Source organism: Phialemonium atrogriseum (assembly GCF_030411735.1).
Source record: "Phialemonium atrogriseum strain 8032-3 unplaced genomic scaffold QBC33scaffold_13, whole genome shotgun sequence".
Taxonomy (NCBI): Eukaryota; Fungi; Ascomycota; class Sordariomycetes; order Cephalothecales; family Cephalothecaceae; genus Phialemonium; species Phialemonium atrogriseum.
This window is the reverse complement of record NW_026848150.1, coordinates 475,757-491,291: the sequence shown is the minus strand read 5'-3', so window position 1 is coordinate 491,291 and position 15,535 is coordinate 475,757. Positions and strand designations below refer to the sequence as shown.

Below are 15,535 nucleotides of genomic sequence, written 5' to 3'. Positions count from 1 at the left end.
CAAGATCCGGTACGTCACTGCCGGTGGTTTCCCTGAAGTAGTAGGCTCTCATTTAACAGCTACCCGTAACACTTCTGCCAACAGATAATCTGCGCTGTCTTGCTTGAACAATATTTGCATATGCCCACAGATTACGATGCCTTCCCAGTTATCACCGCAGGGTGCCCGCACTGGCCCTGGTAAGCGAAGCACAAGAACCTTCGTGTACCTAGCCTGTGTAGGTGTGATGGCTCTGGCTAACAGATAAACAGCCAAGTTAGAAGCCGTCACGACTCTCATGACCAAGCTGACTGACGATCTCAAATCAAAAAAGCTGACCACTCCCGGTAGGTACTTCTCCCAAGTATCTCTAGTTTTGCCTCATGACGCTGACATCCATTAGAACGAGACGATGCACTCGAAGATCTCAAAGTCTACGGTCGCGATCCCCGAGATGCTGGCCCCATCTTCACTCGAGAGGTAAAATGCTACCCTTTCCATCATCTATCCACGCTAATGCCAGCGCAAGGGGATTGAAACTCTCACAAGGCATGCCTTGGACAGCGCCTCGGAGTCGACATCCCGCAACGCCCTCAGATGTTTGTGCAATGCTATGTTTCTCAAGCCGGAGACACGGCAAATGTTTGTAGACCTGGGCTACGAGGAAAAGGCGTGCAATAAGTTGAAGAACGACAATCGAGATGATGAGTTTCTTATTTCACGCCTCATCTTCCTAACAACATACGGCACAAACATTGATCTTCGCACTCTGATTGACCAGTTCGACCTTGCGGACTCCGTCGTCCAGAACCTGGCAAGGCATGCGCGGCAGCACTCTAAGGACGCAAGCAAGGCAAAGGTAGACCCAATGGAGGAGATGGCCTTGGCTGAGACCTTGAAGTTGCTCTTCAACGTTACAACTTTTGCGCCCAAACATGTCGGCTCCTTCACTCCAGCACTTCCCCATATCATAACCATGTTGCACAAGCACGACGTGCCACCTGCGAGCACACCCCTGGCCTCTCCACTCTCACTACTCATCAATGCACTGGTAAACCTACAATTAGACAGCGAGCAGGCCCAGTCCCCCTTCTATCCAGAGAGTGAGCCTACCTCCGTATCGGAAAGGCTAATTCATCTCCTCGGGCTGTCGATGAAAGCATACGGGGAGAGCGAGCTCGAACAGACGGTCACTCCCCTGATCTGCGTGATCAGGGGTGTACATGAACATGCGCCAAAGAATGTGCAGCAGTACATCCGGGACAGTCTCTTGCCCACAGAAGAAGATCGCCAAGATGTCTTGGGCCGAGGAGAGACGCTGTCGTCATCGCTGTTGCGGAACATCACCAATCCCATGATCCCCAAGTTCGGAAGCGCCGTATCGCATCTCCTCTTCGAGATGTCGGACAAGGATGCCTCGAAATTCGTCCATAACGTCGGATACGGGTTTGCTTCCGGGTTCCTCTTCCAGAACAACATTCCGATTCCGGAGACGGCGTCAGAGGCTGCCGAAGCTGCGAGAGCATTCAATCCCATTACAGGCCAATATCTGGACGCGGAGAAGGTTCAAGATCTGCCGGAAATGACCGAGGAGGAGAAGGAGAGAGAGGCTGAGAGGCTCTTTGTCCTCTTTGAACGGTTGGTTGATCAACTCTGGCGTTTAAATTTGAACCTGCTAACAAAGGTGCCAGGCTCAAGCAGAACGGTCTCATCAGTGTACAGAACCCGGTGGAGAAGGCTTTCAGGGAAGGGCGAGTGCAGGAGCTGGATGATGATGGCGCCGATGCTGCTGAAAAGGTTGACTGAAGGCTCCGTTCTGGGAAGGCAGGATGGTTCGTTCCTAAGGAGATATTTCGCTTCAACCAAGCTTCACAGAAGCTAGTCATTAAAGCTCGTGTCGTTGACGAGTTGGCTATCAAAGATGCTCTCTGCAGGGTAGTACATACCTAGTCAGGATTGGTATCTAGGTCATACAGTGTGTCTTGATTGGCCCGCGACACTAGGTTGGCCATATGCTCGTTGATATCTAGCAGCATTCCAGCAGGTGACGCTCATGATCTTTAGCCTACCATCTCCAGCAATGGTAAATCTGAAGGTTGAGACATGTACTATGTAAGAGTAGGTACAGCCAGACTGCCATCCATTTTAACCTCAGAGCCAATGTACACAGTACATTACACTGTCTTGAGAAGAGCCAGTCTAATTGGCTGGCTTAGTTCCCTGCTTTTTCTAAATAAGGTAGGTAGGGGAGTACGTATGGGTGGCCCATGTTTACATCACCCAATAGTTATCCAGACGCGACTTCTTCAACGATCGCATCACTTCTAAGGTCCACATAGCCTTAGAATCGCCGAGTATCAAATTATGGGCAGCCAATGTGTTGAGTCGCGCTCAACTTTATCCTGCGCGTCTCATCCTGTCGTTGCAGAACAACTATCAGAAGTCTTCCGTAACACCTTCAACATGCCGCCCTTTGCGATCGAGGAGGAGAACAGAGCGGAATTTCTCTTCAGCGAGGAGATGTGGGTTGCGCACTTTCATTTCATCATACATCATTCAAACCGGTTTTTGGGCGGATCTCTTCAATGCACTGATTTATCTTTATCATTTTAAACCAGCGTTCTTTCCTAGCGTTCAAGCTAACTAACAGTAATCTCAGCATGAATGATGCCGTTAGCGAAGACAAAGGCTTGGGCCTGCCTGGTTCTGGCCCGGCCATGATTTCCCTCCTTAATGGCGGACCTGGGCTTGAAGTAAGCTACGATGATGGAGTTAGCAACTCCGCCCCAGTTGCTAACATGGGCGAGTACTACGGCGAGGCTGAGGATGAAGATGAAGATGAGGATGGCATTGTCGCAACTGCCTCTGAAGCCCGGAATCGTTCCCGCCTGTCGAGCTCCGCCGCCCCTGCAAGGACTCCAAGCAAGAGGTCAACCCCAGCGTCTGCACCTGCCTCAGCTTCGGCTCCCACAACCGCGGGTGCCGGGCGCGGGCGCAAGCGCAAGGCTGCAGCTGTTGAGACCGAAGCTGATCCGGTGCCCGCTAAGCGCCGTGGCCGTCCTCCCGGACCTACGAGCGCCCGCCTTTTTGCTAAGGCCGTCAAGAAGGAAACCCGCGGTCGCCCGAAGAGGCAGCAGGAGGTGTCTACGGTAAGCCCTCCAGGATATCTTACTTCAACTCCCAGCGCATGATGTCTGACCATTTCCTCAGAAACCCACAAGCGCGGCTGCTAAACGCGGCCGGCCCAAGAAGGGAGAGACCAGCGGCGCGGCCCCAGCTGGAGAGTATGAGGTGGAAGAGATCCTCGATTCCGCCATTGACGCCGACACCATGGAGCACATGTATCGCGTCAAGTGGAAGGGTTACCCTGTGGGGGAAGCTACCTGGGAGCCGAAGAAGAACCTCACACATGCTGCGATCCTTGTGCGAGCATTCGATGCCACGAAGAAGAACCTTGCGAATGGGGTGGCTGACGAGGGAGAGGGAAAGCAGAAAAAGAAGCCCGGACGCAAGGCAAAGGCCAGACCATAGTGGCATCTAGTCAGTGTGCACTTTTCTTCTAATGGACTTCTCTGTTCGGGATCGGCTCATGGGATGGCATGGTGGCTCTGGGCGGCGGCTGGTTTGGTTTTCCCCCCCACGGTAATGAGGACGGCGGTCGGAAGAACTTCGACAGGGAATTGTACCGGCGTCGATACCGGCGTATTGCTTGCGATTTATGCACTTTTGTGGGGTTTACTTTGCACAAATGCAGCTTCTTCCTTTTCCCTCGGCCAAGTGAGCGCAATCTTTGATTCTCTGGGCATATTCGGCTTCTGCATTTGACATGGCATATACCGGAGCTCTGGGCCGCTTCTCAAGGGTTACACCTGGCAGCTTCATTACGACAATGGATGTCTGGCAGGCGGCTACATACTTGTACTTGGAGCCACCGATAGGTAGGTAGCTAGCAATATTTGCTCAATCGAAAGTCGAACAGAGCCGTCTCAAAAATGGGGACGGATCATGCAGTCGCTCCTCGCAGAATGATGATCGCTGGCTGAACGAACGAAACGGGATGGAGCAGGCGAGAAAAGTCTACTAGGACTGCGAAGTCGTTAAAGGGAAACCTCCGGCTTCAGAAGTGACCCTGACCTAGGTACTGTCCTGTCATCAGGGCTAATTCCTCAATAGCAGGTTATTACACACGAGTCGAAGCTCGCTTCTCACGACTGCAGTAGCTGTCGGGGAGCTGCAGTTGCAATTAATGGAAGGATGCAATGAGAAAGATATACGTTTCCTGATATCCCTGTTTCGGGCCAATCCGACATGGCTTACGTTGCGATGAATATACTTAATAACGTGTTGCAAGTTACTAAGGGCCTATACTGGCATCCACAACTGTATCTGATTATTCGAGCATTAGAAGTATGTGGTTATCAGGTTCCCATTGTAGCCGATACGAGAGTAGATGTATATTGTGTAAGAGGTTGAAGCTTCCAGTGAGAACAGCATAGGAGCCATTCTTGGGAGGAACACCTCAAGATGAAATGATTCAAGAGGTTGAGGCTGCGGGTACCCTGCCGAGCCGAGATGTGGGACAATGTGTGGGGCCCCAGAAGCAAAGATTTTTGGGGGTCCAATAGGACTTGATGCAAGGCTGACAAGTGCACAACTATTTCAACATCACCGAGTCTCGTCACAACTGCTGTTCCAGCCGGCGCACACCACCACACTCTTTCAACTTGACCCGATTCCTTGCGCCGCCGCTCAACATGGACGCAGTTCGTTCGGCTCTTCAGCCCGTCACCCACAACCTTCCAGGACCAATACGCGATCTTGGCGTTTCCATCATCGGCGATGCCTGCTACAAGGCTTTGATCCTCGACATCGACCCGGAGAACACCGAGTGCATCAAGTTGGCCATCAGCAAGGGTCTCGGCATCGGTATCATCGCCGCGTCGTCCGTGGTCAAGGTGCCGCAGATCATCAAACTGGTCCAGTCGCGATCTGCCAGCGGCGTCTCCTTCCTCTCCTACCTCCTCGAGACGAGCAGCTACCTGATCTCGCTGGCGTACAACGTCCGCAACGGGTTTCCCTTCAGCACGTTTGGCGAGACGGCCTTGATCCTGGGCCAGAATGTCATCATCACCGTCCTGGTCCTCAACTACAGTGGCAAGGCGAGCATGGCTGCCTTGCTCGTTGCGGCACTCGCAGTCAGTGTGGTGTCCCTGTTCAGTGCGAACATCTTGGACATGAAGACGCTGAGCTATTTCCAAGCTGGCGCCGGCGCGCTGGGCGTCGCGAGCAAGATCCCCCAGATCGCAGCTATCTGGCAGGAGGGCGGAACCGGACAGCTGAGCGCGTTTGCGGTATGTCGCCCCCTCCTTATTCCACACCTTTGTTCGGCGACAATGATGGATGGTGGATTCGTGCTGACGAGATGCTCTGCAGGTCTTCAACTACCTCGCCGGTTCTCTTTCGCGCATCTTCACGACACTGCAGGAAGTGGATGACAAGCTGATTCTGTACGGGTTCATTGCCGGGTTCGCCCTGAATGCAGTTATCGCTGCGCAGATGGTCTACTATTGGAATGCGCCAACCCCCAAGGCCAAGGGCAAACAAAAGGAGGAGGTTGTTATCGAGAGTCCGTCAACCAGCACGACCGCAACGCCAAAGAGCCGCGGTCCGACAACGCGGCGTCGCGGTTAGACAGGCTATAGGGACGGGCTATACTCAACAGCATTCCACCTGGTTGGTGATAGTCCTTTAAGTCATTTAATCATAATACCTTTTAGCCCATCCGCTAGCAGCTCACCTCGGTATTCCCGACTGAGTTGCGCAATTTCCCTTACCTAATACTATCGCGTCGCACACGTTTACCGTTACGTCAAGCTCTGGTCTCGGAAAACGGCCATGTCCATCCATGTACATACCTGGTCCATCGAGAGGAAGCCCAGGCCTGCCAACCTGCCAACCAAAACTAAGGCGGCAAAGAATCTCATGGCGATTGCCGCTATCGGACCTTCTTGCGCCTTGGCCATGCTGCTCACAAGAAGGAGCGGTGAGGATTAAGAGCTGTACTTCTGTTCCCTAATCTGGCAGCCGAGTTGCCGCTCTGCAGTTGTTTCATTCTCAGCATGTTGCTCTTCACGCCTCGTGTCCTCACATCCGATGCTCAAATCGCCTTACACCTCGCGCATAACACAGAAGAGTTAACCCCCATTTGGGTTTTATTAGCGGCTCTGGCCAATGCAGTTGCTGAACGTTCTTGATGCCCCACATAATTCCCCCGATTGCCAGTGATTGACCACTCAGATCGTCCATGACTCAACCTGCCTTGCAGTGGCGCCAACATGGCGACCAATTGCGAATGCGCTAGAGGAAGGGGTCCCCGGCCGGCTTTATCGGACCACATGACCAGCCCAGATCTAGCACGGTTTCTTTTATGTGAAATGTAGGTCTAACTGAGATCGCCCACAAAAAAAAGGGCAGTCATCCCTCCTCATCTTCTCCCCAGATTGCACCATCCGGGAAGTGTATCAGGATTACATCAAGCCCGTCTTGCGTGCTCGAGTTTACCCGATCTGCTAATCTTGGCCACAGGCTCCCGCCATCGCCTCATCGATTTCTCAGCTCCCGAAAGGGGAGGTGGAAGGCCAAGTTCCCTTGCCGTCCACTCCGAGAGTCTCATCTGCTTGTGTGGCCTGCTAGGTTTCCTTGGGTGGTCCTTGTTTGCGGGGTTCGTCTCTTCTACTGCGTACGACTAAGAGCAGATTGTCTGTCTGGCTTGTTGGGGGCATTCCTCTCTCTTCTTCATACGTACTCGGACCCTGTTGTTCGCCTTACTGCTTGCTCTTCACTTCTGCCAGGCCTTTTGGCTCGATTCTATCTTGTCTTTCAACAACCGGACTTGCTGCTTCAACCATGGCGCCAGACCTCAATTACATGCCGGCCTCGCCGCTGCCGGGAGGAGCAGCGGGAGGGAATGGTGTGAATGGTGGTGCTGGTCATGGTCAGCCCAAGCCCAAAATGCCAAACATTCTTTACATTATGGCAGACCAGTTGGCGGCTCCTCTGCTCAAAATGTACAATACGGAATCGCAAATCCTCACCCCCAACCTTGACAAGCTCGCAGCAAAGTCGGTGCAGTTCGACTCTGCCTACTGCCCCTCACCCCTCTGCGCCCCCTCGAGAATGAGCATGATCACTGGCCTGCTCCCCTTGAAGATCGGGGCCTATGACAACGCCTCTCAGATCTCGAGTGACATACCCACGTATGCCCACTACTTACGCCTGCAGGGCTACCACACCGTCCTGGCGGGGAAGATGCATTTCGTGGGGGACCAGCTGCACGGCTACGAGACCCGCCTGACCAGTGACATCTACCCCGGCGACTTTGGCTGGGCCGTCAACTGGGAGAAGCCGGACACTAGACTCGAATGGTATCATAATGCCAGCTCCATCCTTCAGGCCGGAGTCTGCGTCAGGAGCAACCAGCTCGATTACGACGAGGAAGTCATGTACAGATCGACCCAGTTCATGTATGACCACGTACGAGAGGGACCCGATTCCCGCCCATTTTGCTTGACGGTAAGTTTTAAACAACAAAAAGAACCTAAACATTCATCATCCACCTGAACGAAAGCAATCCATTCCGTAATGGACACACCACACCCGCGTGCGGGTTGGGGGTCCCGGACCCAACCCCCCGGGTAAGGGTTAATCAAACATAAACTTTATGCTGACAGAAAGGCCACCTCCCATAGGTCTCCCTGACTCACCCCCACGATCCGTATACTATTGAGCAAAAGTACTGGGACCTGTACGAGGGAGTAGACATTGACCTGCCCAAGGTCAAAATCCCCAAAGAGGACCAGGACCCCCACAGCAAGCGGCTACTGCAGGTTTGTGATCTATGGGATGCAGACTTCAGCGACGATCAGGTCAAGCGAGCCCGCCGTGCATACTATGGCGCCGTTAGCTACGTCGACGACTGCATTGGCAAGCTTCTTGACACCCTGAAGAAATGCCGTCTTGACGAAGACACGATCGTCATCTTCAGCGGTGACCATGGAGACATGCTTGGTGAGAGGGGGCTATGGTAAGTACTTCAGAACATCCTGCAAATGGGCTATTTTCGTTGTTCACAAGCACTTACACCCCCACCAGGTACAAGATGAGCTACTTCGAGGCTTCTGTCCGTGTTCCGCTTCTGGTATCGTACCCACAGCAGTTTGAGCCACACCGCGTTAGCAAGAATGTTTCAACCCTGGATATTCTGCCTACCATGTGCGATCTGGTTGGAACCAAGCCGTTCCCGGGCCTTCCCATGGATGGAACTAGTCTCCTACCCCACCTTGAAGGGCGCGAAGGCCACGACACCGTGATTGCCGAGTATACCGGCGAAGGAACCATCAGCCCACTCCTGATGATCAGGCGAGGGCCGTGGAAGTATATCACCTGCCCCACAGACGGCTCCCAGTTGTTCAATCTCGAGACAGACCCCCTCGAGCTGCATGACCTAGCAAAGGCGGTCGGCAAGCAGAGCGGCAAGGAGACGACGAGCCTATCGGTCGAGGACCTAAAGATCAAGGCCGTTTTCGAGGCATTCGAGGCAGAGGCCAACAGCCGCTGGGATTATGAGAAGATCACCGAACAGGTCCTCTTATCGCAACGGAAGCGTCGCCTTGTCTGGTCAGCTCTGAACCAGGGCCGCTTCATTAGCTGGGACTATAATCCCCAGGATGACGGGAGAGAGAAGTAGGTTCCATTATTTCGTGCTCAGATCGGCGTGGGGTGCATAGGTGCTAACCGCATGCAGGTACATTCGATCGCACATCCCACTCGACGACCTCGAGCGACGAGCTCGGTTCCCAGCCGTGGATGCAATTGGGCGAGAGACGGGGCAGACCATCCTGGTTGACCAAGCCGGTTCGCACAACCAGTGAGCCCGGTGACGAGCGTTGGCCAATTGCGACTTGGCATGATGAGAAAAGCCCAAGGGTCTAGGGTCTCGCCATGTCAAGCAAGGGCTTAAAGGGGCTGACGGAGGATATCTGATGTGTGATGAATTCAACGGATGAGCCAAATTTGCTGTTATCTTCAAAGCGAGGCGCCTTTTCAACTTGTTCCAGGCGTCTTTTTACCTAGTTAGACAGGACAGGATCTTTCACAATAAAGATAAAATTAGAGAACATGCCATGCCCATAGTCAGTAAACTGAATGGGCAGTCTCCACTTCAAGCACTGGCTTGCCAAGAAAGCTTCACTGCCTTCTCCAATTGAATGACCCCACACCGCGCAGCGCCCACTCGCCGAGCTGAATTTCCTTTCCAACAAGTTGCAACAACCGCCCTTTCGATCCAGCAATTCCCGCCTCGCTACTCGCCTCTCTTCCGCACAATGGCATCGCTCGATCTCAGCCAGGAAGAATTAAAGGCCATAGAGTCGACTCGAGGTCGGCTCTTCCAGCTCTCAAACAGCATCGGCAGCCTAAAGAATGACATCTACAAGAGCAACCCACTGCCCACTCCGTATGCAATCTCTCCCCTCCATCCTCCACCCTACCAATTGAAACCCCTTCTCCCAGTAAATCTCGCCCCGGAGCTGACATAAACCCGTCCCCCCCCCCCCCCCCCCAGCGCATCCCTCCAAGCCTCCGCCTTCATCCTCCAACAGAACCTCGCCTCCCTCCAAAAGGTCATCGCCGAGAACACCGACCTCTTCCAGCGCGTCGCCGTGCACCCGTCCACCAACTTCCCCGGCCGCACCCAGGAGCCCGTGCTCCTGCAGCTCCTGCGCAAGAAGCTCGAGCCGGACATCGAGACCTGGGTCGAGCAGGGCCGTGGCGCCGCCCTCGCCGCCGGCGTCGAGGTCTCGGCTGCCCGGGCCGGCGCCGGCGCGGGGCATCCCGACGATGAGGACGACGACGACGACGACGACGACGAGGAGGAGGGATATCGGCCCGAGGACGACGATGAGGAGGCTGGTGCCGGCGACCCGCTTAGTGAGCTGTGGGTCGATGTCCGGGACGCGTGTGTCGCGCGCGTGGGCGACTATGTGCGTAACGAGGATAATGATGTGTATACGGCCGAGGAGCGGGCGATGGGGGTTGAGAGGGTGCGGACCGGGTTGAGGCGGGATCTGGAGGAGGAGGAGGAAAGTGACGAGGAGGAGGACGAGGATGAGGACGAGGAGATGGCCGGGGCGGGGGCGGGTGGTGGTGCTGCGCCTGCGGCTGGAGGCCAACCCGCGGGGCCGGCTGCGCAGGAGGTGGAGCCGGAGTATATCCTGTGGTTCGTGGTCAGGGGGGATGCCAGCCTGCCGGCGAATATCGAAAGGGAGTCGCAGAGGAGGGTGAAGGATGTTGGGAAGCGAGGCAGTTCGGGCAGGTGAGGAGGCCGTCGTGCCCGTTGAGATTGGGGGCATGGCAGCAGCTTTGGCCATGGCTAGGGATGATCTGTCCACGGCGACTACCCGAAATGTTGGCGCTCAGCAGCAGGATGCCTGGGTGGCTTGGTCCATTTCAGAGCTTTACAGACTTACGTTTCCACCTTGCTTGGAGTTCGGAGCTGTAGGAGGCGGGCGGGGATTGGGCGTTTTTGGTGCACATATACATCTCAGTGGTTAGGCACCGCGCGGTTGACTACAGCGTTTGATTTCGATACCCAGGCAGTCAACAAGAGCTGGTTCTGAATATTCCTAGACTTGCCAATTATTCACTATTGGCGGGGTCTGAGCTCGAGATAGGGCAACCATGGTACAGACCTCCTATCTACTCTTCATACTGAACCCTCTAGCTCCGATCTCCTTAGCCCAGGGCTTGCAGCATCATCATTACCGGCCTCGTGAGGACGGCTCCTGTTCTACGCAGAAGGTTGTCAGCCTAGCCTCGGGTAGGGTTTTTTTTTGGCGGGGGGAGGGGGGGGGGCTTTGTTAGGGATACTCACGGCGGCGGTGTAACGAGAGGAAAACTCCTTTTGGCATTCCACGAGCTGCGCGACATGCGCAGCCTGCTGCTCGGAAACCGCCTGAAGCCCAGACAGGGACCGAGCGGAAGCCTCCGCGGCCTCAGCCATACGCTCCAAGGCAAGGAGTTCACGTTCCTTGCTTGCAGCGACATCCTCGGCCGTCACCTTGCTCTTCTCGACGGTCTTATTTTTCTGCTCCTTCTCAGCCAAGAGGGCCTCCAGGACATCGGCTGCACGCTCCCATGCGATGCGTTGATTCTTCCTGTCCGCAGCGGCATCATTGTACGATGCCTTGCGCTTCTCGGCCCTCTTATTCTTCTGCACCTGCTCAGCCCGGAGGGCCTGTCGCGCAGCACCTTGGGCCGCCTCGAGCTCCTTCTACGCTGCTTGTCAGCCGGTCACTTGCGACAACTCGGAAACCATGACTGTACCTTGTTTTCGGCGTAGCCCGACGACTCGATCGCCTTGACAACGAGGCCAAGCCTGCGAGACTGCATTGTTACGGTGTCAACAGGCTACCGGCAGTCAGCTCCAAGCCCGCAGGAGCGAACTTCAAGGGGGGTTTTGTTTCGTACATCCTCGCATTCCTTCCAATCACCACGATCAGCTCCACGGCAACCAGTGCATTTGGTTCCACCGCCTAGGGATCGTCAGCAAGAGGCGAGCGGTGCGGCGCCGGGGTAGGGGCAGGGGTCGGCAAACTTAACTGTTGTCGTCTTCGCAAACCGGGATGGTAACCTCGGCGTCGGACTGGGGCTTCCACTTGACCATGCGCACGACACAGTGGGCACACGGGGTCCGACGGCTTATGTAGGTGCGCCCGGCCTGCCGGGGAGGGTCCCGCAGGGCCGCGGCGGCGGGGTCCTCGTCGTCGCCGTTGTTATCAGCGTCCGGCGCCATGGTAAGGCCCTGGGATGTGATGTTGTGCCTGAGTGAGGAAAACGAAAGTCCGGGTAGTTCGTTAACGTTGCCGGAGGATGGAAAATCGATGTGGGTTTCTTGAGTGGAAGGGCGATGGGCTGCCGTCTTATATCTGGCAACGCCATTACCTCTTGAGGAACTGAATGCTCTAGGCATCTGTCTGCTTTCCAGGCCTATTCACACAGCAGCCAAATAAGAACACAGGTAAGACAAAAAGCATCACCGTGGGAAAGTGCCGGCACAGTCTCGAATTCCGCCCTCTACCGATTGCTCTGCTACATGCTAGATATTCCTGGCAATGGTTCCCATATAAGGGTGGAGGCGAGGATAACATACAATCTCCTCGTAGAGCGTGAGCTGGTCAGTCAACTCGAGATTCGAGGCTTCTGGCCAAATCTTGCAATGAAATATGGAACTATCAAGCAATTTTGGTTTATAGATTGCAGAGGATTTCACTTGCAATGGCTGGAATTGAATTGGGGGCTCAGTTGGAAGCTGCTTTGGTCTGCCTTTTCTGCCAAAACTAACAAACGTCCCCAATATTAAGGCCTGGCCATGCAGGAGTGAGAAATGAAGGAGACACCTTCTCGCAATTCGTAGAATCCTCAGTAACCAACCGTGATGGCCTTTATTTCAGGCATCTCGCACAGCGAGCCTCCCCTTCGGCGGGCACGAGCAGTTTGCAGATACCGACTGTCGAAACGCGACGAAATCATCGTGTCGAGCTTCTTCGCAACTACGGCCTGCCAGTCGCTGCGGCTCTCTCCGGCATTGACTCCTGCCTAGCGCCATTTACGGACTGTCCTGGTGGCCTCTATTCAATTCCTCCCCATCGCTTTCGGTTACCTCTCCATGGGACTCGCCTCTTTGTCTACATCAAGCCCACCGAGTCACCCGAACCAGCCATTTCATCTGGGACGCGGTTGGAGACCAGGTGCAACAAACAGGAGAGTCAACCAGTCGTCGTACAGTTAGGTAAGTGCTGCAAGAAGGCGAGTATCGGGTGTCCGCGGAACGTGGAAGGCATGCACGAGCCAACGTATATTTGCCAATACTTGAATACATCTGACAGGTCATGGTTTGCTCGAGTCCAATATGGCTGCCCGCATCGGCAACACTGCAAGTATCATATCTCATACATTCCCTCTCACCGTTTCATTCTTGGACAGAAATCAAAGTCGAAAAGTGCCCTTCTGCGACGCGTTTGAGACAAGTCAGGATCAAACGAACATCTTTGGATATTATTAGTTACCCGAAACAAGGTGCGGGAGAGGGCCGTTTCTGGCTTGGCGCAGATCGCTTTGGCAATATATCTTGGCGCCTAGTCAGTTTAGGCTGCATGGCTCCTTTGAGAACCCAAGCTGGTGATTGTGCAACAGAGGTGCACTAGAGGGGAAACAGCTTTGCCTCCTGTGCTGGTCTATCCACCTCTTTTCGTTCGCCTCTCATGAAATGAGGTGCGGCTTTTGCTAGAGCAAAATTTAGAAGCTGGACAAACTGTCCCACCGCAGTTGTGTTGCGCCATAGCCATTTTCCGTTAATAACTGGATCCGTGCCCATTGTGTTGAGTGCTTGTCCCATATCTTCCGTTTGTCTCTCTTCTCTCTTCCCTCTTCCCTCTACATTCATTGCGTCCCGTATTCATCCACGTCTCTCCTCTCGCCCCTTGACTTGTCGACCCGATCACGTTTGTATGGTAGAGGTCTCATACAATACCTTGACTATATCTACTAGGTTCAACAGATAACCGAAGAAAATCCCTGATGGAAAAAGAACGCTAGTCTGATAATGGGATAACGCGTAAGCCACATCAGCAGGCAAGAACCCCCCCTGTCATTGATCAACTTCTAAACTCTCATTCAAACTTGCGACACCAGTTCATTCCCTGGAAGAAGTATCGAAGCAAACGCAAATACCCACTGCTGTCGACTCATTGATATCCCATCAAATGTCAGGCTTTAATCACCCGTTTCTCCGACTCTCGAGTTGCAGTGAAGGTACCTTTTGTGCTGCTCATAAACTCGGTCGTTTCGCTGGTGTTGGCTGAATGGCTCCTTCCCAGCCATGGGCCAGCAACATGCTTCGCGGACTTCTCCCAAGCTTCGTCGCCGAAGGTGTCTGGCCCGAGCATAGAACAAGCTGGAAAGTCCATCCAACCTCGTATCTGGACGGGTTGCGTGGCATCGCGTCGATCTTGGTCTTCTTCTGCCATTATACCGAGGAGAACCACCAGTATCTGCTCCCTCCGCACGGCCTCAACCCGGACTTCAAGCCATCGTCAGTCATTCAACTGCCTTTCCTCCGCATCATCTTCTCGGGCCGGCCGATGGTCCACATATTCTTCGTCATATCAGGCTTCGTTCTCTCTTACAAGCCCATCCGGTCCATTCACGCCCGCAATTTTGACGCATGTTTCTCGGCCTTGTCCTCCTCGGCCTTCAGGCGGCCTTTTCGCCTGTTTGGTCCCTGCGTTGTGTCTACTTTCATCATCGCGCTTTTGATACAGTCCGGATGGCTGTATACGCCGATGCCGTCCATGTCGGCACAGTTTTGGGCTTGGGTTGACGCTCTGTTCCACAGCGTTATGTGGCCTTGGGGATGGGATTTTGACCTTCGTCCGGGTTACGATGTCCACCTTTGGACCATCCCAATCGAATTCGCACACTCGATGCTCTTGTTCCTCGTCATACTGGTCTTGTCACGAGTTCGACAGCTGATCCGGCAGTCTGCGGTTTTCTGTTTGATGGTGTACTTCCTCGCATGTGGGAAATGGGCAGCATTCGAGTTTATTGGGGGAATGTTCCTTGCTGAAATTCACCTGTCGCAAGCCACCGGTCCGAAGAAGTGGGAGTTTTCCGACGTGTCAACAACTTATCCGCAAAGACGCTCGTTCGCAGGACTGGTCCGGGCAGGGCTTCATGTGAGCATTCTCATCAGTGCCTTGCTTATTGGAGGATGGCCAAACTTCGATGCCGACAAGACGCCCGGCATACGCTACCTCTTGGCCAACACGCCGAACCCGTTTGCGACAATGGACGATTTAGCACCTCAAAAGTTCTGGTTCGCCGTTGCGGCCATCTTCACTGTGTGGTCCTGCGGAGAGCTCAGCCCTGTCCGCCGTTTTCTAGAGGGCCGTTTCCCTCAGTACTGTGGACGTATCAGTTACGCCGTCTACATTGTCCACGGCCCCGTACTCGCCATGTTTCAGGACTATGTCGTTGGCATCACATACACGCCTGCAACGGCCGACCCTAGCTACCCCGATTTCCGGCCAGCTCTTCCTACGGCGGGCATCAAAGGACTGGTTGGAGTAGATGGTCCAACACAGCAGACGATCAGTTGGCTTGCGGGGCTGCTCATACTCGGGCCTTTGGTCATATGGGCGGCTGATATATTCTGGAGACTCGTGGACGTGCCCATCGTCGCTCTTGCAAAGGGATTTGAGTCGGCATGCTTAGAGAACAATGAGCAGAGCACACGGGACCAAGACTATTATTCCCTTGCAGGATAAGTTTTGGACACAGCCAAGATACCGTGGTCGGGGCCGTAGTCGGAATGGACTTTTCTTCAGTCAATTCCCATCTGGCCGCGATGCTGCTCAATCGAGATTATGTGTGTCATATCTTATCTTCTACGTCGAGGTTTCTATTGAGAATATGGACTACTGTACCGATTCAATGGACT

The 15,535-nt window shown here is 54.2% G+C and overlaps 6 protein-coding genes across 6 annotated transcripts; 5 read left to right on the top strand and 1 right to left on the bottom strand.

The window, feature by feature from the left end:
• The first annotated feature begins 9 nt into the window (after positions 1-9).
• QBC33DRAFT_78652 (guanine nucleotide exchange factor) lies at positions 10-2,136 on the top strand. The gene is made up of 4 exons (XM_060433065.1): positions 10-326; positions 383-459; positions 509-1,617; positions 1,671-2,136. Exons 1-4 carry the CDS (start codon positions 278-280, stop codon positions 1,783-1,785), a joined length of 1,350 nt encoding a protein of 449 aa, XP_060283332.1. The 5' UTR covers positions 10-277; the 3' UTR covers positions 1,786-2,136.
• Positions 2,137-2,195: 59 nt separating this feature from the next.
• On the top strand, positions 2,196-3,824 carry QBC33DRAFT_78637 (heterochromatin protein 1). The gene is made up of 2 exons (XM_060433064.1): positions 2,196-3,128; positions 3,190-3,824. Exons 1-2 carry the CDS (start codon positions 2,640-2,642, stop codon positions 3,508-3,510), a joined length of 810 nt encoding a protein of 269 aa, XP_060283331.1. The 5' UTR covers positions 2,196-2,639; the 3' UTR covers positions 3,511-3,824.
• An 806-nt stretch (positions 3,825-4,630) lies between these two features.
• On the top strand, positions 4,631-9,153 carry QBC33DRAFT_472555 (choline-sulfatase). The gene is made up of 6 exons (XM_060425211.1): positions 4,631-5,330; positions 5,413-5,659; positions 6,932-7,551; positions 7,728-8,062; positions 8,131-8,721; positions 8,783-9,153. Exons 1-6 carry the CDS (start codon positions 4,734-4,736, stop codon positions 8,907-8,909), a joined length of 2,517 nt encoding a protein of 838 aa, XP_060283330.1. The 5' UTR covers positions 4,631-4,733; the 3' UTR covers positions 8,910-9,153.
• A 209-nt stretch (positions 9,154-9,362) lies between these two features.
• On the top strand, positions 9,363-10,355 carry QBC33DRAFT_559244 (mediator of RNA polymerase II transcription subunit 8; the record flags this gene model as incomplete). Its single annotated transcript, XM_060429954.1, has 2 exons — positions 9,363-9,493; positions 9,602-10,355. The coding sequence occupies 2 exons, from the start codon at positions 9,363-9,365 to the stop codon at positions 10,353-10,355; spliced, it is 885 nt and encodes a 294-aa protein (XP_060283329.1).
• A 415-nt stretch (positions 10,356-10,770) lies between these two features.
• QBC33DRAFT_559243 (uncharacterized protein) lies at positions 10,771-11,830 on the bottom strand (the record flags this gene model as incomplete). Its single annotated transcript, XM_060429953.1, has 5 exons — positions 10,771-10,820; positions 10,906-11,308; positions 11,362-11,445; positions 11,529-11,570; positions 11,657-11,830. The coding sequence occupies 5 exons, from the start codon at positions 11,828-11,830 to the stop codon at positions 10,771-10,773; spliced, it is 753 nt and encodes a 250-aa protein (XP_060283328.1).
• A 2,098-nt stretch (positions 11,831-13,928) lies between these two features.
• On the top strand, positions 13,929-15,362 carry QBC33DRAFT_451889 (acyltransferase 3; the record flags this gene model as incomplete). The annotated part of the gene is made up of 1 exon (XM_060424629.1): positions 13,929-15,362. One exon carries the CDS (start codon positions 13,929-13,931, stop codon positions 15,360-15,362), a length of 1,434 nt encoding a protein of 477 aa, XP_060283327.1.
• Positions 15,363-15,535: the final 173 nt, after the last annotated feature.